This window comes from Panthera pardus, unplaced genomic scaffold (genome assembly GCF_024362965.1).
Source record: "Panthera pardus isolate Hobbes unplaced genomic scaffold, ASM2436296v1 HiC_scaffold_25, whole genome shotgun sequence".
Classification (NCBI taxonomy): Eukaryota; Metazoa; Chordata; class Mammalia; order Carnivora; family Felidae; genus Panthera; species Panthera pardus.
In genome coordinates, this window is record NW_026526821.1 from 29859263 (window position 1) to 29878847 (window position 19585).

The window sequence follows — 19585 nt, forward strand, 5'->3', positions numbered from 1 at the left end:
TTCTTGGCGATGGTCAGGATGGAAACAAGAGAGACAGGGAGGTGTGGATGAGAAGAAGAAGAGGTAAGAATGGCCTGGCTCTGGATGGGCAACAAGAATCGAGCATACACCTTATCACGGGCTCCTTCAGGCTTCATCTTGTAAAAATTGCCTAGCATTCCGGCATGTTCTCTCACCTTGTATCCTAACTGATTCTATCATCTAATGTGGTCCCAGGTTCACTGTGGGCAAAAACTGCCTCAGTCAAAAGCTGCTACAGCTCTATTCTAAACACCAGTGAAACTGTTAACAGGAAGGGACGAAGGAGACAACCCCCAAGCTTCTCTCCACACTTCCTTAAAATAAACTGCCCAGCTGTCAGATGGGAGACAGACTGGATCTGAAAACTAACCAAAGGAGGGGAAACAAAAGTCCTCAGGACAGAACAATTAATATTAGATCTTATCAAAAACACTGCAGAGTTGCCAAGCCCTAAGTCCACAGAATTACCAAGAGTTAACTAGAGAAAGCTCTCCTTGTGAAGAGTTAAACTTCACAGGAGCCCCTCAGCTCCCCGTGGAAAAGGAAAGAGACAGAGTTCTCCCTGAGGCCCGGGTGCTGGCTGCTGGCACTAAGGAGGCTGGGCATGGCGGTCCCAGGAGCCCCAGAGGCAGGGCCCAGGCTTCTGCTCCCGGGCTCTGGCGAGACGGATGGGGCCCCAGTTACCCGAGGCAGCGCCTGGCCTCCAGGAGGCGCTGCTCTCTCTTGTGCCGAGCTGTTGGAGCTGTCCCCGGGTCAGCCGAGCCGTGAAGGAGGGCATGGAGCCAAGAGTCGATGTCAAGGCAACTTCCAAGCTCTGTGACAGCTTCTGCTCGTGGGACACGGGACCTGACAAGAGATGCACAGACCACGATATCCAGAGAGAGGTTCAGCAAAAAAGACCAAGCAATAAGTCCTTGGAGGACCACAAGAACAGTACTTCTAACTTCAAATGGACGCAGATGTAAAGAAACTCCTCCCTGACGTCTGCTAGTGGATTGTGATGATGGAGTACCAGCAGTCAAAGCCTTGGGGACGTTCCTACCCATCCCACACCACTTTCAGGGTTTCTGGGCCAGCTCTAGCTTTCCTCCTCCTGGAAAGATTTCTGGGCAGGCCTGGGCCACCTTGTGGCTCACTTGCAGAACTGCACCCTACTTTCAGAAGGTCTCCTTGCAGGCCAAGGAGGTGCCCACCATTGTGCCCCTGCTCCCTGTCCATTCCCTCGCCAGCAGCTTTTCCTCATCTCCTCCCTTCTGGGGCCCCCACCCTCACCGCTCTGCGGGTTTGCTGGCCTGCACTCTCTGGGCATTTGCGTCCTCTCTCTCCTGCTGAGTAAAGCAAAGTGGTCATTACCAAGTAGAATGACAAAGACCTCACTCTGCCCACTCCACTATCTAAGGGACCTTCTCTGTGTGGTTCACAGAAAGCCAAGCAGTAGGCTGAGGGTGAAGGCAATGGGAGAGTGAGACAGCTGTCCACGAAAGAACCCAGAGACCTGCCTGGTATCAGGGTTCACAAAACTGCCCCAAAGTAGGGAGTAGAACATTTTGTCTACAGTGTGCAGGACTTGCTTGGGGCCTTGAAGCACAGGTCAGCATGGTCCTATATCACCAACAAACCTGACCTTACAGACATCAGGGTCTAAGGACCTTTCTTTGTCTCACCCCACTGCACCTCAGATGCTTCCAGGAGTTTCCAGGGGTCATGTTGACTAACATCTATACTCAAAACCAGAGAAGACACAGATGTAACCTTTAAGTGCACTATTTGCATAGGGCTTTTACAGTAAGAGAGGATATCACAAGAATGATAAAATCTAAACAGATTTATTTTCATAAGGAAAAAGAAAGTGTCAAAGAGTTATCTCCAAAAGCACCAGGCACTAACAATCATGGGCAAATTCTACCAAATATGGAAAGAGGAAATTATTCTAATACTCTTACATTGTTCTAAAGTTGAGTACAGGAAAATGTCTTAATTCTTCTTATGGAGCACACAAATCTTTGGTAACAAAACATGACCAGAGATGGTATGTGTACACGACAGTTCAAATTATTTACCCAAAATAAAACGCTAGCAAACAGAACCAAGCAGAACATTAAAAGAAGCATGACCAAATGAAGTTTTCCAGGAATGTAATAACGGTTGAATATTAAGAAGCCTATTAATGTATTTTTTCACACTAAAAGATCTAAGGATGAAAAATCATAGTACCATCTCCACTGATATTGAAAAGGCATTAGACAAAAATTCAACCACCAATCTTAGATAAAAACACTGAATTAAAAACATTTAAAAACATGACTGAATAAAATAGGAATCAAAGGTGTGGGAGAGTGTCTGAAATGGCTCCCAATGAGACCCACCTCCAGAGACTCATGCCCTAGGGTACCCCCTTCCCCTTGAGTGTGGGCCAGACTTAGTGACTTGCTTCTAACAGAATAAAGCAAAAATGAAGGGATGCCACTTCCACAATTAGGTAATATAAGACTATGACTTCCATCTTGTGCTTACACAGCTACCGTGTTATGTGCTGCCCTTGAGAGGTCCATGTGGCAAGGAACTGAGGACAGACTGAGTCTGCTGGCCACCAGCCAAGACCAGCCAACAGGGAAGAGAGGCCCTCGGAACAATAGTTCAGCCAGGAACCGAATCCTGTAACAATCACAGGAATGAGCTTATGAGTGAATCCTTCCCCAGTCAAGCCATGAAGTGGCTGCAGCCCCAGCCAACACTTTGACAGCAGCTGGAGAAGACCCCGCAGCAGGTGACCCAGCCGAACTATCCTGGCTTCCTGACCAGAGAAGCTAGGAGATAATGAATGTGTGGTGCTTTAAGCCAGTAAGTTTTGGGATAACTTAAGACGGCAAAACATAAAGCACAGGGCAATAGTGCCACGCGTCACCTGGGAAGCACAGGGAGGGCAGCGGACATGGAAGCAGGGCGTGGATTACCTGTTGAGCAGTCCATATGTGTCAGCCCAAGTTCACTGGCAGCTTTCATTTTCTTAGCGGTGTGCTCTGAGGTAGTGGGTGAGACCAGAAGGCTTGTGGTAGAAAAACAGGAAGCGTTTACCCCAAGGCTACTGTCCGGGGCATGTTCAGTCTGCTCCATCTTCCTTTTCCGAGAGGGCAGAGCAATGGAAGAAGGTGTCACTGCCAATGCAGTCTGTGCTCTCCCAAGCAGATGGCAGCCCGGAATGGAGTGCTGGAGCAGGAAATGGTCGATCCGGGCCTTCAGGGAGGGGTGAGGCAGGGGCTGGGAGTGTGGAGTAAAGGCTACCCCCGTGAAAGGGTCACTGGGCACTCGGCCCCAGGCGGCTTCGCTGCGGTTACACTTTTCCAGCGTGCTCTGGTCGATGACCTTGCCTGAAGGCAGCAGCATGGGGCAAGGCATGATCTCCAGGGTGATGGGATCCAGGAACTCCTCAGGCACATCCTGAATCACCTCGGCTAGCTCCTGCAGGCTGGAGGGGGCCTGCTGGCCCTCAGACAGGCTTCCGGGATCACAGTCACTCTCCATGGGCAAGGCTGGGGCCTGCAGAGTCAAGTCCTGAGGGAGGCTCTCTGAGGCAACCAGCAGGACACTGTCTATCACCTCCTGAGAGCAGGTTTTAGCTGGCTGACCCCACACTTCCAATCGTTTGATGCAAGGGATACCGCTGCCTGTCACGTGGGTGATACAGATCTTGAGATGGACCACGTGGCTAAGGGAAAGAGCCCCTTTATTCCAGAGCTCCTGTGCCACAACAGCAGGAGAGGGGAGTGTGGCGTCCATTGGGCCAAAAGGTGGCCTGGCCTTGAAGCCCCTGTGACTAAACACCACTTGGCTCTGGTTTTTCAATAAGACTTTGCCTACTAAGGTGAACGCCTCCTTGTCTGGGATGGACGGCTCGGCGGGGCCCGGGGTCCGACACTCGGGGGCATTCCAAGATGCTCTGCTGGATAAGGCAGAGGTGTACATTTCCAGGCCGGTGACATTCTGGCCTCCCCCAGCTGTGAGGTCTATGTTAATCCTACAGATTTCCACACTGAAGGGAAAGGAAACTATCACGTAGACCGGTGGCTTAATGAAATACTCTGTCCTAAAACCATGACTTCTCTTTGTCAGGTCTTCAGAGATGAGATTTTCTACTTCATAACCATCAGCTGATATCTAGAGTTAATGACAAATAAGACACGCATTCACTTGATGAGATCCAAATGAAGACAACTAGATTTCAAGAATTTGCTACTTTTTAGACAATTATTTAAAGAAAGTCTTAAGTTCCTCATTTAAACTTTCCTCTATTATACTGAATTCACCAGGGCTTTTTTGCGGGGAGGCACTCAAGGTTATCAGGTCAAGGGCTGAGGGCAACCGTGTCCCCAAGTACTGCCCATCCTTGAAAAATACAAGCAACAAAAGTCTGCTCAATCCAAACAAAAATCCCTTCAAAATAATGTCTGTGAGAAAAAAGGACAGCTATACTAGTTTTTTTTATTGTAGAGGATGAAACCACAGAAATTTAGGGGAAAACAAAGATGTTCATTACAGTTCTTAATTTTGTATTTGGACTCTATCAATTATTAAATTTCCATAGCAATCTTTTTGTGGACAATCTTCTTGTGAATCTATGACTGAGGGAACTTGGTCAAAAACAAAAGTGTGGGGGCACCTGGGTGGTTCAGTCAGTTAAGTATCTGACTCTTGATATCAGTTTAAGTCATGATCTCATTGTCATGAGATCGAGCCCCACATCGGGCTCTGCACCGAGCATGGAGCCTGCTTGGGATTCTCTCTCTTCTCTCTCTGCCCGTCCCCTGCTCATGCTTTCTCTCTTTCTCAAAATAAATAAACATTAAAAAAAAAAAAAAGTGTGTTCACCAACAAGGACCACAAAAGACTATACGAAATCTAGAGCAGTGAATATGCTAGGGGGTGGGATTGTGAGCAACTTCTCCCCCTCTTAATATTCCTAATATTCGTTTATAACCAGTGGAAATTTTAAGATACAGGTATGCCTCCCTCTTTCTGAAAGTTCCTATCACACCACTTTGCTTTTACATAAGACCTATATTAGCACCTGTATTTGCTAACCAAAAGAAATCCAAAGAGAATTTTTACTTTTACGAAAAAAAGTTTTGGTATCACACTAATGTAGATCTCTTGTAAATGAACTTCCGGAAGGCGGTGGATATTCATTTTACGCCATTTCAGCCTGCGAAAGGTTTCATAAGAATGTTCTTTTCAGATGGCGGAGGAAGCCTGTGTCTCTGTTCAAAGACATCAGGCTAGCAATCTGGGAACCTGAAACAGCATGCTGTGTGCAGAAGCTCAAAATTAAAGGACGGCTCAATTCTCTTTTTGCAGTTTCCTTACTCCTTGCTCCGGGCTGTGGAAAGATAACCTCCTTTGCACAAAAGGCAAAGCAACTTGGTTCAAATAAAGAAGAAGGAATCCAAATAACAAATACAAGTCATTATTTCTAGCATGAGAAGTAAGCGAGAGGAATACTGGGGGAGACAGTATTTCTACCTTCGCTGTGACCTTGAGTAGAATTAAATTTTATCATCAGAGGGAGGAGCACAATGAACACGACCCTCCAGAAAATGAGCCACAGCTCCCCTTGTAACAGTGCTGCATGATTCTAGGGGTACATCCTGGCCATTGCTTACCTAAATATCACCTGGTGGGATTTAAAACAGTGAAGGTGAAAGCACATTACACCTAAATTAAGTCCACATACACAAGGCAAGACATGGGGAAAAGCATGAAAAATGGCCATTGCATATTTATGTGCATATACTTGTTTTGTTTACCTTGTTGCAGTAAATTCTTGGTCTGAACTGTGGGAGGCAAAGATTTATGACCATCTTTGTGGTTGAAAGGGTAGCTTCCAAGCATCAGAAATAGCCTTGAATAAAAAATAAAACTTGATATTAGACATGTCAAAGTTCAATTCTAAACTTTTAGGAGTTGATTCCTACGGGAAGAGAATCAAACAGGGTTTTGAGAGACAAAGACTTTCACGCACACGGCCATGGTCTATACAGTCTCACTGTATCGTACCTGTGATGCCGGGGAAAAGGAGTCACCAAAAAATTGCACAGGAGCTTCTTTTTTTTTTTTTCTTTATGTATTTAAGTAATCTGTACACCCACCGTGGGGCTCAAATTCACCACCCCGAGATCAAGAGATGCACACTCTTCCAACTGACACAGCCGGGTGCCCCCCCAGAGGAGCCTTCTCCTGCAGCCTGAGCAGGTTGGCCAAGACTGCGGGTCCTCTGGCTGACAGCTGGACCCAGTGGAGGCAACAGCTCTGCAAGGCGCTCCCCACAGGAAAAGGAGGGTCAGAAGTGGCAGAGCTCAGAGAAAGAACAGAACTACTCAGCCAGAGGGTTTAGAACGGAAAAGGTTGCAGAAATCATAGTACTAGGCATCTTTGTCATTTAACACCTGTCAATTTTTTTCTTTTAAAGTTTATTTATTTATGAGAGAGAGAGAGAGAGAGAGAGAGCGCATGAGCACACATGTGAGCAGGGGAGGGGCAGGGAGAGGTAGAGAGAACTCCAAGCAGGCTCCGCACTGTTAGTGCAGACACTGACACGGGGCTCAAACCCACAAACCATGAGATCATGACCTGAGCTGAAACCGAGAGTTGGACGCTTAACTGACTGAGCCACCCAGGCACCCTGTGATTGCATTTTCTTATTAACATGAAAACAATTGGAAGAGTCCAAAACATCATCATTGAGAAACAGAAATCCCCAGACTTGGAAAGCATCTTAAAAGGACATCTAGTCCAAACAACATTTTAACGACCAACGTCCAGGCTGGGGGGAAATGGGTGAAGGTGGTCAAAATGTACCAACATGTAGTTATAGAAGTTCTTTAAAAAAAAATTTTTTAGGGGTGCCTGGGTGGCTCAGTCAGTTAAGCGTCCGACTTCATCCGGTCATGGTCTCATAGTCTGTGAGTTAGAGCCCCGCGTCAGGCTCTGTGCTGACAGCTTGGAGTCTGGGGCCTGCTTCGGATTCTGTGTCTCCCTCTCTCTCTGACCCTCCCCCATTCATGCTCTGTTTCTGTCTCAAAAATAAATAAACATTAAAAAAAAAACTTACAAGCAAATTTTTTTAATGTTTATTTTTTAAGAGAGACAGAGAGCGTGAGCGTGAGAGGGGCAGAGAGAGAGGGAGACACAGAATCCAAAGGAGGCCCCAGGCTCCGAGCTGTCAGAGCCCGATGCGGGGTTTGAACCGACAAACCATGATATCATGACCCGAGCCGAAGTCGGACGCTTAACCAACTGAGCCACCCAGGTGCCCCTGTAGTTGTAAGTTCTGAGGAGGTGATGTACAGCATGGTGACTACAGTTAACAATACTGCAGTGTATATTTGAGAGCTGCTGAGAGTAGACCTTAAAAGTTCTCATCACAAGAAAATAAGCTGTAACTACGTGAGGTGGTAGATGTTAACTTACTACAGTAAGCATTATGTAATATATACAAATACTGAATCATTATGTGGTACATCTTAAACTTATTCAATGTGATATGTCAATTAATAGCTCAATAAAACTAGAAGAAAAGCAAAGATCAATGTCCAACAGCCTTTGGTAGTCTTTGTAGAGAAGCAGGGAAGCCACCAGAAATATCTCTCCTGCCAGCAGGCCTTGCCAATGGCTCTGAACCTCTTGGGTGAGGCCAGCCAGCCAGCCAGTCTATGCTTTTCCATCTGGCAGAGAAGGCCATGAAAAACTCTTTCGGTAGCCCAACAGGGAAAGGGTCACCCTGTGGGGTCTGTGTTATCATGATCAATAGGTGCCACACGGAGGCCAGGCACATTTGGCATCGTGCAACATTTTAGCAGGCTGTTTCTGCACAGTGAAGGTCTGCCACGGGACCTTTAAATGTTTATTACGTCAGCCTCGCCCCAACTCAGAGTTTTACATATAGACACAAAATATTTTTTTACCATGGTTTTAATACATGCTAATTTCCTAAAAAGGGAACTTCTATGCAGATCACAGGAAGATTGTACTTTGTTTTGTTCAGATCAGATTCTTCCAAAGAGATATTGACCGTTTCTGACAACCGCATCACCAAGAGTGATGCTAACACATCTGACAGTCTACACTTGTAGCAGTCGGCATTCTAGGTGATTCTACATATTAGTAATAGCTTCTGATAACTTCATTATGCCTTCCAATATGGTCATAACCAAATATTTACACATGAGAACAAATTTTATTATCACACTTAAAAACCTCCTTTATATTACAGTTATAGCATTTGTATGTATATGAATGTGTACATACCTGTACACACATAAATGCACACACACATGTTGTTTTTTAAAAAGTAATGCATATGTTTCTATTTTTTTCTTAACTTTTTTTTAATGTTTATTTTGAGAGAGAGACAGACAGACAACAAGCAGGGAGGGACAGAGAGAGAGGGAGACACAGAATCTGAAGCTGAGCAGTCAGCACAGAGCCTGATGCAGGGCTCGAACTCAAGAGCTGTGAGATCATGACCTGAGCTTAAGTCGGATGCTTAACCGAGGGAGCCATCCAGACGCCCCTGTATTATTTTTGACTGTAAGTTCAGGACAATAGAAAGAACATTACAAGATAATTATAAAACTGGAAGAAAAACAAAGATCAATGAACCTGATGAGATGAGATGAACCTGATGGAGTGGAGACCCTTGGCCTAAAGTCTCCTGTTCTTTGTGAACCTGTGTTGAAATTCTTAGTACTTCTCACTGTTTGAAGTATATATGCCATCCCTCTGTCAGAATATTCTAGAATCTGGTCTGGAATCAACATGGACTAGTTTACAGAATTCTCTTTTTTCCCCCAGGGAAAATGTCTCCAGCTTCTGATATTTTTCTTGTTCTCCACAATAACTCAAAAATGGATGTATGAGGAATTGCATCTGCAAATATTCTCAGGGCCCTTATATGTACCTCTTCTTGGCCAGGAAACCAGAGCACATTCAGAGAAGCAATGCCCTCAATTCTCCTGTCCAACTAGGGAAGTGGCTTCTTATTAAGTTTTTGTTTTGTTTTAAATGCACAATTAAGCGATTAACTGAATATGGAAGTAGTAACATGAATATAAAGCTCGAACCTAGGAAACAAAATATTTCTCCTGGAAAAGCAAGCCTATGATGCCAAAGGAAAACAGAGGATAGTGACACAGATGGTGACACAACAGAGGTGTCCAAGTGCAGAACTGGGCTGGCCCTGAGCAAAGGGCGAGCTCAGCCACTCGGGTCCGGGTTCGAGAAGCTTTGCTTGCACTGCTGCAGGCAGCCCTCTCCTCCCAATTTTGTCCTGATGGGTCGGACAGGGCTTTGGTAAGAACAAGCAAAGAGGGGCGTCTGGGTGGCTCAGTCGGTTGGGTGTCCCACTTTGGCTCGGGTCATGATTTCATGGTTCATGGGTTCATGCCCCACGTCGGGCTCTGTGCTGACAGCTCAGAGCCTGCAGCCTGCTTCAGATTCTGTCTTCGGCTCTCTCTGCCCCTCCCCTGCTTGTGCCCTGTCTCTAAAATAAATAAATATTTTAAAAAAATTTTTAAAAAGCAAAGAGACAGAAATTGTGTTATACCGTGTTATAACATGAGCATACTGAGAGGTGGTTGACAGTGAGATAAAGGGCCCCTAGAGTGCCATCACCTCCACTCCACTGTCCACTCCTTAGGCCTTTTCTCCCTCCAACTTTCAGGGACAAAAACAAACTGACAGAGTAATAATGTCAGCTCCTGGAAGTGTTGATTTCCCAGTGGGAGGCACTGATTTCACTAACATTTACCTGCCTATCTCCTTGTTATCTTCTTGGACATTTCACACTGCAGTCTTCTAACTTTGATTTATTCTACATATCATGAAATTAATCTGAGAACCTAAATGCCGGAACCAGAACAAGTTGGGTAGGGGTCCTCCTCAAGCCATGATGAAGGGCTCACCTGTGAGTATGAAGCCAAATAGAAAAGTTTTCAAAATTATCTGAGGACCCAACTCAATTGTAAATGGCAGTGTGAAATGAAATTGACCAGAAGTGACCACCCTCAGGACCAGCCTGCACTTTGCCTTTAACCCCGGCTCAGCTCTCACCAGATGCCTGCTCCTGTGGAGGGACTGGAGATGAGAGGACGAGTCCAGGATGAGAGGATCTCATCTCTCCAGGATGAGAGGATGAGTCCCAGGGCTTTCAAACTCCAGTCATCTCATAACTTTAAAAATCCCACCTCTGACCCCTGAAAGGGGAAGAACTGGACTGTCCCTCCAATCAATATGATAATTTACAAGGTTTTATCTGCACTCTCAGCCAACACAAATGATTCCCAGTGAGTTAAGACACAAAGACCCTCTAGCAGCAAAACAACTCCAGCTAGAAAGGCACATACATAAAATGGCTTAGAGAAGGCCACCAGAAATTTCATTCCATTTTAATCTTACCCACTGGTTAGCCCTAAAGTGGTTACTAATATCTTTCTTTTGCAGATGAAGAAACTGTGGCTTAAAGAGAGGTTAAGCTGGAACTGAGATTCCAAACCTTCCAAACAAACTCTGGTTACTATCTATTTGGACACCATTTACCTTGAAGGACTTACCAGGAACTTACATGGACACCTTACAACTTTTTTTCCCCCTCTTACTTAGGTTAGGCTTTGGTATCATTTATTTATTTATTTTTTAATTAATTCTCCCAAACTTAAGTGGCTATGCTCTAAATGTAGAAATTTGGAAACCTTGACTGTCCCTTCCAACATGTATTGGATCAAGCCTCAAATTGTTTTCTGAGGAAAATCTAGATAAGCTAGCCCTCTATTCGAGCATATTACCTCATGGGGCTTTTCAACCTTTCCAAGAGGTTGTTAATTCCATTAGCCAACCATTAAAGCATCTGACCAGACACAGGCTGTTTGTTCGACGCAGCACTTACCAGAATCTAATCTGAGAGAATATTTATGGAGACTGTTCAGTCCATCCACATTAAATTCCTTGTCATGCCAGCTTAAGTGGCACCTCTTGCTTCCTGCCTGGCACCCCTGGTGGCTGCTGCATTCATGTCCCACATCACCATCTGACAGACTGCTTAGGAGTGTGGACCCTCAGCCGTAGCAAAGATAAATGTAACACACTGATGAAAATGTAGTGGCCTATCTGTCAAAATTCACAGGATACCAGGGTGGCAATGACACATCAGCGGGGAGCCATAATTTACTGTCTATACTGTACTTCCCCATTGAGCTGCTCTTCAGGGCAGTGTACTGGATCATCCTCATGTTCAAATCCCAGCCACAACCTTCACCACACTCCTCACCCCACCACAAAGAGCTTTACCAACTACTTCCATGTGGCCCATCAGCAGGGAAGGGAACACCTCTAGGGGCACCTGGGAGGCTCTGTCATCAGTTAAGCCTCGGACTTCGGCTCAAGTCATGATCTCACAGTTCGTGAGTTCAAGCCCCACACTGGGCTCTCTGCTGTCAGTGTGGAGCCTGCTTGGGATCCTTGTCTCCTTCTCTCTGCTCCTACCCCACCCCCAAAATAAATAAACATTAATAATTTTTAAAAATGAAATACCTCTATGGCTGCCATTTTATTAGGTTGTTAAGATGATCACTCTTTACTCTGCATAGTAACCGCTCTTTAAGACCCATGAGAAAATTCTCTTTTTGGTTTCAGTACTAGGAACAGTTGTTTTGTTTTGTTTTTTCAACTCAATATTATATGGTGTGAATATGAATCATATAATTGATTATGATCTTTCCTTTATTTTGGCCACTAGAAAGCTCGGAATAAACCTGTGGCCCATCCCTCCAGATTTCTCTTTGCCTGAATTCTTCACTTATTTTTATGTCATAGTGTAAATATATTGTGAAAGCTACCTTAAAATCATTATGGAACAAGAGAGAGTAAAATTACCAACAAACCATTCTCCTTTTGGTGGACATTTAGGTTGCTGGCAAGTTTTTACTATTAGAATATTAAGATAAAAATCTTAAGTCGATTTTTTGTCTTAGTACAATTTTGACTTTTTTTTTCTATGTTTCTTTTTGAGAGAGAAAGGGAGACACAGAATCTGAAGGAGGCTCCAGGCTCTGAGCCATCAGCACAGAGCCCAACGTGGGGCTCAAACCCATGAACAGTGAGATCAGACCTGAGTCGAAGTCAGATACTCAACCAACTGAGCCACCCAGGCACCCCTGACTTTTTTCTTAAGAGGTCGTGCATGTTTCTTGTGAAGGTGGCTATTTATTAACAGGATCCTTTTATCCCATAAGTTTTCATAACCAGTTTTGCTATATATAGGAAACTTTTTCATTTGGGTATCCATTATGTGTTCAGTTGGCTTATTAAACCAATTGATTTTAACAGATTTTCAGTCGGGGTTTTTTGCGGGGAGGGTCTACAATCTCAATAATGAGAGCCTCCTTCTCAAAATGGTAACTCTTACTTGTCTCTCATCTTACGACATTAGCTAGAACTTCCAGAATTATATGAAATAATAAGAGTTGCCATGCTTGTTTTTGTTCCCATTAGAAAATGCTTCCAGTGTATCATCTTTGAAATAATGCTGATTGAAATATTCATTTTATGCTAATAAAGCATGCTAATTTTCAGAGTTTTTTGAAAATCAGGGATAGGCTTTGAATTCTGAATTTCTCTATATATTGAGTTTTATTATTTTTCTTATCTGACAGACTAATGAGAGATGGCACATTTTTCTAATTTTAAACCATCTTTTTATTCCTAGGATAGGCTCTATGTGGTTGTGGCAGATTGTTCTTTAAATGTTTTTCAAATTCTACTGAATTTGATTGCTCATATTTAATTTTAGACAAGATATTACTGCCCATTCATATACACTTATAAGCCCAGTACTAGGCACTGGAGTATGAGATAACAATTAAATGGTCAGGGAATGCGTGGGTGGCTCAGCCGGTTGTCTGGGCTCAGGGCATGATCCCACAGTTCGTGAGATGAAGCCTGAGTCAAGCTCTGCGCTGGCAGCACGGAGCCTGCTTGGGATTCTCTCTCTCCCTCTCTTTCTGCCCCCTCCCCTGCTCCCGAGCATGCTCACGCTCTCTCTCTCTCTCTCTCTCTCTCTGAACATTTAAAGAAAAACTTAGACAATGAAATGGTCAAGTGGGGAAACTATTCTGTATGATATTGTAATGGTAGATACGTGACATTACACATCTGTCAAAATCCACATAACCATACAACTGAATGATCCTTAATGTAAATTATGAACTTCAGTTAATAATAATGTATCAATATAGGCTCACCAATTGTAACAAAAGTGCCATGCTAATGCAAGATGTTACTAACAGTAGAAACTGGGTGCAAGGTAGAGGAAGTATATGAGAACTCTCTGTATTATATGCTTGATTTTTCTGTACACCTAAAACCACTCTAAAAAAATAAAGCCTACTAATAAGAAGAATGGGGGAAATGTGACTGAAACAAATGAAAAATGGAGATCAAATTGAAACAAGGTACTGTGCCATGTAAGAAGAGTGGCAGACCCTTTTTAAAACATCTTACAAATGATAGTATGTTTCTTTGGGAAATAGTGATGTCCAAATACTGTAGGATTCTATAGGGCTCTGGCTTCCATAAAGGTCTTGTGTGATCTTAGCACCTCTCTGGTTCCCACACTCCTGATCTTTTAAGGTCAAGTGCCTCCAGCCTTAATGCTTAATCTGGAAAAAAAGAATGGCTCAACATACTGGAAATGCAGACAGCCTCACCCAGGAAGGCTCTCCACAGCCCTGCCTGGGAAATGACAGGTTACATGATGAACTCTCACAAATATTTATTTACTTACAAATTTACTCCAGTAAATACTTAAAAATGAGAGCCTCCTTTTCCAAATTTGGCATCTCAGTACAAGAGAGACTGGGTCTGAGTATAACCTAGGGGCCATGCATTATGGCTAAACTGCCCTGCTGTTCAGAGAAGTAGCCTGGAGCCAGACAACAGAGGTATTTATAAGACAGCAAGATAATACAGGTTTATAAGCAGATAATATACATGTAAATTCTATGGCTGGCTCAGTCAGTAGAGCATGTGATTCCTAACCTCAGGATTGTGAGTTCGAGCCCCATGTTGGGTGTAGAGCTCACATACATACATACATACATACATACATACATACATACATACATCTTTTAAAATGGGATGCCTGGCTGGCTTAGTCAGTAGAGAATGTGACCCTTGATCTTAGGGCTGAGTTTGAACCCCATGTTGGGTATAAATATCACTTAAAAATAAAATCTTACGGGGTGCCTGGGTGGCTCAGTTGGTTAAGCATCCGACCTTTGATTTCAGCTCAGGTCATGATCTGGTGGCTCATGGGTTCAAGACCCACATGGGGCTGTGCATTGACAGTGCGGAGCTGGCTTGGGATTTTCTCTCCTCTCCTCTCTCTGCCCCTACCCTGCTTGTGCTCTCTCAAAATAAATAAACTTTAAAAATTAAAAAATAAAATAAAATGTGTAAAAAAAAAAACCATACAAGTCAATTTTCATTACAGTGATTTTTTTTTTAAACAAAATATTTCAGATTAAAAAGGTAAAGAATATAGTAAACACTCTTATACCCACCACCTAGATTTAGTAAATGTAAACATTTTGCCACATTTGATTCTCATTTCAGTGTTAAGAACAAAATTGAAAAGATACAGAGGTGCCTGGGTGGCTCAGTTGGTTGAGCGTCCAACTCTTTTTTTTTTAATTTTTTAAAATGTTTGTTTATTTTTGAGAGAGAAAGAGACAGAGTGCAAGCTGGGGAGGGGCAGAGAGAGGGAGACACAGAATCCGAAGCAGGCTCCAGGCTCTGAGCTGTCAGCACAGAGCCCAACGTGGGGCTCAAACCCACAAACTGTGAGATCATAACCTGAGCTGAAGTTGGACGCTCAACCGACTGAGCCACCCAGACACCCCTATTGAGCATCCAACTCTTGATTTAGGCTCAGGTCATGGTCTCATGGCCAAGTCTGCATCAGGCTCTGCACTGATCATGGAACCTGCTTAAAGATTCTTTCTCTCCCTCTGCCCCTACCCCACTGGAGCTTGCATTTACCACAGCTCTCTCTTAAAAAAAAAAAAAAAAAAAAAAAAAAAAGATACAAACAAAAGCCACCACTAATCCTATTTCCTCTCCTTTTTTTTTTTTTTATCAAGAGATAAGCTCTATCTGAAGCTCAGTGTCTCTCATTCAAATCAGCATTGGTATGCAGTAGTCTTGTATATTTTTACCGTACCTTAAGGGTATTATAACAGGCACACCATGTCACGACTGGCTTTCCATTCAGCATGATTCATCCAAGGTTTTCCATGCTCAAATGTGGATTTCTAGTTTACTCACAGCATTCAACTGCACGACTAAAACAGCTTGCTTCTCCATTGCTCTATTACCTATGTTGTTTGTAATTTTTCACTATGAAAAAATGCTGCAATAAATATTCTCTACAAGTCTTGTGAAAGGAAATGAAAGAAGAGAAGGAAAAGGAAAAATAAACGAAATGGTCCTGTCCTCAAGTCTTGAGGCACGATGGACCTCCTTCCAACAGTGATTATGGAATGTAAGAGTCTATAACAGAGCTCTCTGCAAATGACATTCAGAGTAGGGAGGATGGTCTAAGTGAATGTTTTTCAGTTTGTGGTTTTGAAATCAAGTTATGGGTTGAAGGAAAGAAATATTAACTGAAAGAGAATATAAAATATCAAAGTGCACATAATATGGAAATTATTTCATGAAACGTTTTTTTTAATGTTTATTTCTGAGAGAGAGAGAGAGAGAGAGAGAGGTAGCAGCAGAGGGGGAAGAAGGGGAGAGAGAGAGAGAGAGAGAGAGAGAGAGAGAGAGAGAGAGCAAATGAATCCCAACTCAGGGCTCAAACCCACAAACCACAGGATCGTCACCCAGGTGCCCCTCATGAAACTTTAAGATTTTTAACTAATCTCTATACCCAAAGTAGGGCTTGAACTCACAACCCCAAGATCAAGAGTTGCACGCTCCACCAACTGGGCCAGCCTGGCACCCCTACCTTCGTGAAACTTTGCTTCAGTTTTATACAAATACATATAACAAATTATATACTAGATCCAATATAAAATTTCTTATTGTGGCTTTTGATGAAAAAAAAAGTAAGAATACTGGCCAAAAGTATACCCAGAATTCAGGGAAGAATTCACAGAAGTAATGTCTGAATTGGAGACAGCTAAGACACATGCCTGACCTCATGACAACTCTGAGATGGGACAGATACTACAGACTAATCGTACATTGGACAACATGTGCTGGACTATGGGAGCCAGGAGGTAAGAACTGGAACAACAGGGGAAGGACACTAGGGAGAGGGACCTGTAGCAGCAAAGGCATAGAGATGGGACTGTGAGACTGGTTTAGAAAATGTGGAATATGCCGCTCAGCTAGAAGGGGAAGAGGAGGCAGGGCTGGAGAGGCAGGTGCACTGAGATGGGCAGGGCTTTGAATGTGATGCTAACGGGCTTTAGACTACTTCACTTGGTGGTCTAAGGCAGTGTTTTTTCCCCCAAATTGCAGATGAAGAATCAAGAACTCACATTACTGAGACACAGCCAGAATTTTAAAAAATTCAGTAGAATAGAGTCAGAGTGTATCATACATGAAGGCGGGCAGTGTTTTATGAAACTTGTTTCATATATAATTGAAACTGTATTTCTATCAATCTGAGTTTCTTCCTTAAGTAATCTCTATACACCACGTGGAGCCTGAGCTCACGACCCCAAAATCAAGAGTCACATGCTCTGCTGACTGAGCCAGCCAGTCACCCTATTAGTCTGGGTTTTGATGTAAAAGACATTTCTTACTAAGTTCTGCAGTAAAAAAAAGTTTGAAAGCTACCGGCCAGAGGGAAGTCATAGAAGGCTTACAACCTGGGAAAGAACTGACACTAATGAAAAGCCTGCCATTAACCTCCTAGATGACAAAGCAGTTCCGAAGCACTTAGAGGCAATTCACCCTTCAAGGGGTTCCAGCTCCCTCTATGTACTACCTCAGGGGCTATCTTTGCAAATGGCTTCCTGAAGGCATCAAAGATGAGTATCAAAGTACAAACTACTTAGAAATAAACTAGGAATCTTAGTTTCTCCCTCCCTGGGCATTTTCTTCCTTTATTGTTACCATTTTTTTTTTTTTTTTTTGAGGGAGGGGTATTCTTAAAGAGGAGGAAGGAGTAAACTGAACTATGTATAACATATTACAATCTTACAAGGATTTCAAAGCTACCCTCCAAAGAAGTCTTTTTTTTTTCTTTAAGTAAACCACTCCCAAACATGGGGCTCAAACTCACGACCCTGAGATTAAGAGTTGCATTCTCCACCCACTGAGCCAATCAGGCACCCCGGAAGAAATCTTTTCTTTTCGGAGATTTTAATTAAACTTTTTATTTTAAGATCATTGCAGATTCAAGTGCAGTTGTAAGAAACAATACGGAGATTCCATGTACCCTTTAACCAGTTTTCCCTAATGGTAACATCTTGCATAGCTACAGCACAGCATCCCAACCAGGAAGCTGGCAATGATACAATCTGTGATCTTATTCAATTTCCCCAGTTTACATGCACTCATGCATGTTTGCCTGTGTATTCAGTTCTATGCAATATTATCGCCATGTATGGATTTGTGTAATCACCACCACAGTCAAGACAAAGGTTCCATCACAAGAATCCCTGGCACACTCCTCTAAGAAGCCTTTTATCTTACAGATTTTATTTTCTTATTATTATTATTTTAGAGAGAATACAAACTGGGGAGAGGGAGAGAGGAGGAAAGAGAGAGAATCTTAAGTAGGCTCCACACTCAGAGCAGAATCCGACGCAGGGCTCGATCCCACAGCCTGGGATCATGACCCGAGCTGAAATCAAAGTCAGGCTTGCAACCGACTGAGCCACCCAGGCGCCCCTGAAAATTTTACTTTCAAGTAATCTCTACACCCAATGTGGGGCTCGAATTTACAATCCCAAGATCAAGAGTTGCATGCTCTACCTACTGAGCCAGCCAGGATTTAGGTGCCCCTAAATCCAAATCTCTATTACCATGGAAGTCTTAAAATTCTTTACCCAGATCTAAGACCAAAAATGGGTTTCTAGGGTCAAGTGAAAAGTCCAGTGAATCCCACTACCCACACCGTAAGACATATTTGAGTGACACGTTTATTCTTGGTGTACCTGCCACTAAAATGATAAATACTGTCTATGAAGAAAAATTACAAAACTATATATAAAATTTTAGAGACACAAAACAGAAGTATTATGATCACACATTTGTTAAAAATCTGTATTTAGGAATATGTACACATGAATAATTTGGGAGGTAATGGTGGCCATGCAGAAATTTAAAATATGCAACAGATTAGAGTGGTGGGCTACTCTATTTTCCCTTTTGTGTGTTTAAAGTACATGTAAGTAGTTAAACAATTGCACTGGGTTCCTGGGGTACAGGAAGACATCCGAGAGGACCGAGGCTCTAGATGCAATGTTCAGGGTATTTTTTGCAGCTTAGAGTCCCTATAGAACTGGATGACCAGGTGGAGACAGACCTTTCTCCTCTGCTTCCCCGGATGCAGGCTGAATAAGAGAAAGGGAAAGGGAAGGGCTGGGAAGGGATCCAAAGGTAGGGTGATCAACCATGCAGTCTATCTTGGATTAAGGGCTTTTCCAATGCAGAACTTTCTGTGCTAACACCAGAAAAGTCCCAGGTCCCAAAGTGGAACCAGTTGGTCACCCTATCTGGAAGGTTTCAATCTGTGCTTCCTTGGAGCTTGAAGCAGCTAAGTAAACCTTTTTGTGGTTGAGGACTCAGAACAGGGGGGTAGGCAAGTGTGGAGGCATGATTCAGAAGAGAATAAGGTGACCATGACACTTTCTGAACACCTTAGCATCCATTTTCCTTTGGCCTAAAAAGTGCCATAGCTGAGTTATACAACCGGATTTTTGAGTCTCACAAAAACGTAATGGAAAGTAATTCTGGCAGATAGACATATTTTAAAGACTAGGCTCAAACAGGTTACAGAGGGAAAAAAAGAAGAAAAGATTACCTGTCAAATAAGAGAAAAGCATTTAACCTCATAGAGTGGGTGGAATACCAATGCACTGAGCAATTTTACAAATTGGGCACTTCAGCTTTTACAGAAGTACAATACTTCTTATAATTTCTAAATTGAGTTACTTGTCCATCCATGAAAAAAAATGTGACTTGTGTGCATTTTTCTTAGAGCTGGTTATAATGAAAGACAGCTGTCCCCGCACATCCCACACAGTCATCCACCAATGAGAGGTGCACAGAAGACCAACCAGAACACAGGTGTGCACCCAGAAGTTTGCAGCTTGCAATCTTAGGTGCTTGGAGCCCATTTACCCTTCAAGGGCTTAATATGTGCAAGGCATACTGCTAGGCACAGGTAGATACAACTTTTAAGAAACGCATAGGCTCAAAACAAGGCACAGATGGGTCTCTTAATTTTAAGAGACCCACAGTCTCAAAACAAGGACATGAACCAAAGATTCTAATACCA

The 19585-nt window shown here is 43.3% G+C and overlaps 1 protein-coding gene across 3 annotated transcripts in view; it reads right to left on the reverse strand.

The window, feature by feature from the left end:
- UBOX5 (U-box domain containing 5) overlaps positions 1-19585 on the reverse strand; it is a 37204-nt gene that overhangs the window by 2428 nt on the left and 15191 nt on the right. For all 3 annotated transcript variants that reach the window (XM_019462705.2, XM_019462702.2, XM_019462703.2), the window contains exons 2-4: positions 5823-5917; positions 2976-4176; positions 706-867 (exon numbers count right to left, since the gene is read on the reverse strand). In XM_019462705.2, coding sequence (XP_019318250.2) covers positions 706-867; positions 2976-4176; positions 5823-5876 — 1417 coding nt within the window. In that variant the 5' untranslated portion in view covers positions 5877-5917. The remainder of the gene's footprint in view (positions 1-705; positions 868-2975; positions 4177-5822; positions 5918-19585) is intronic.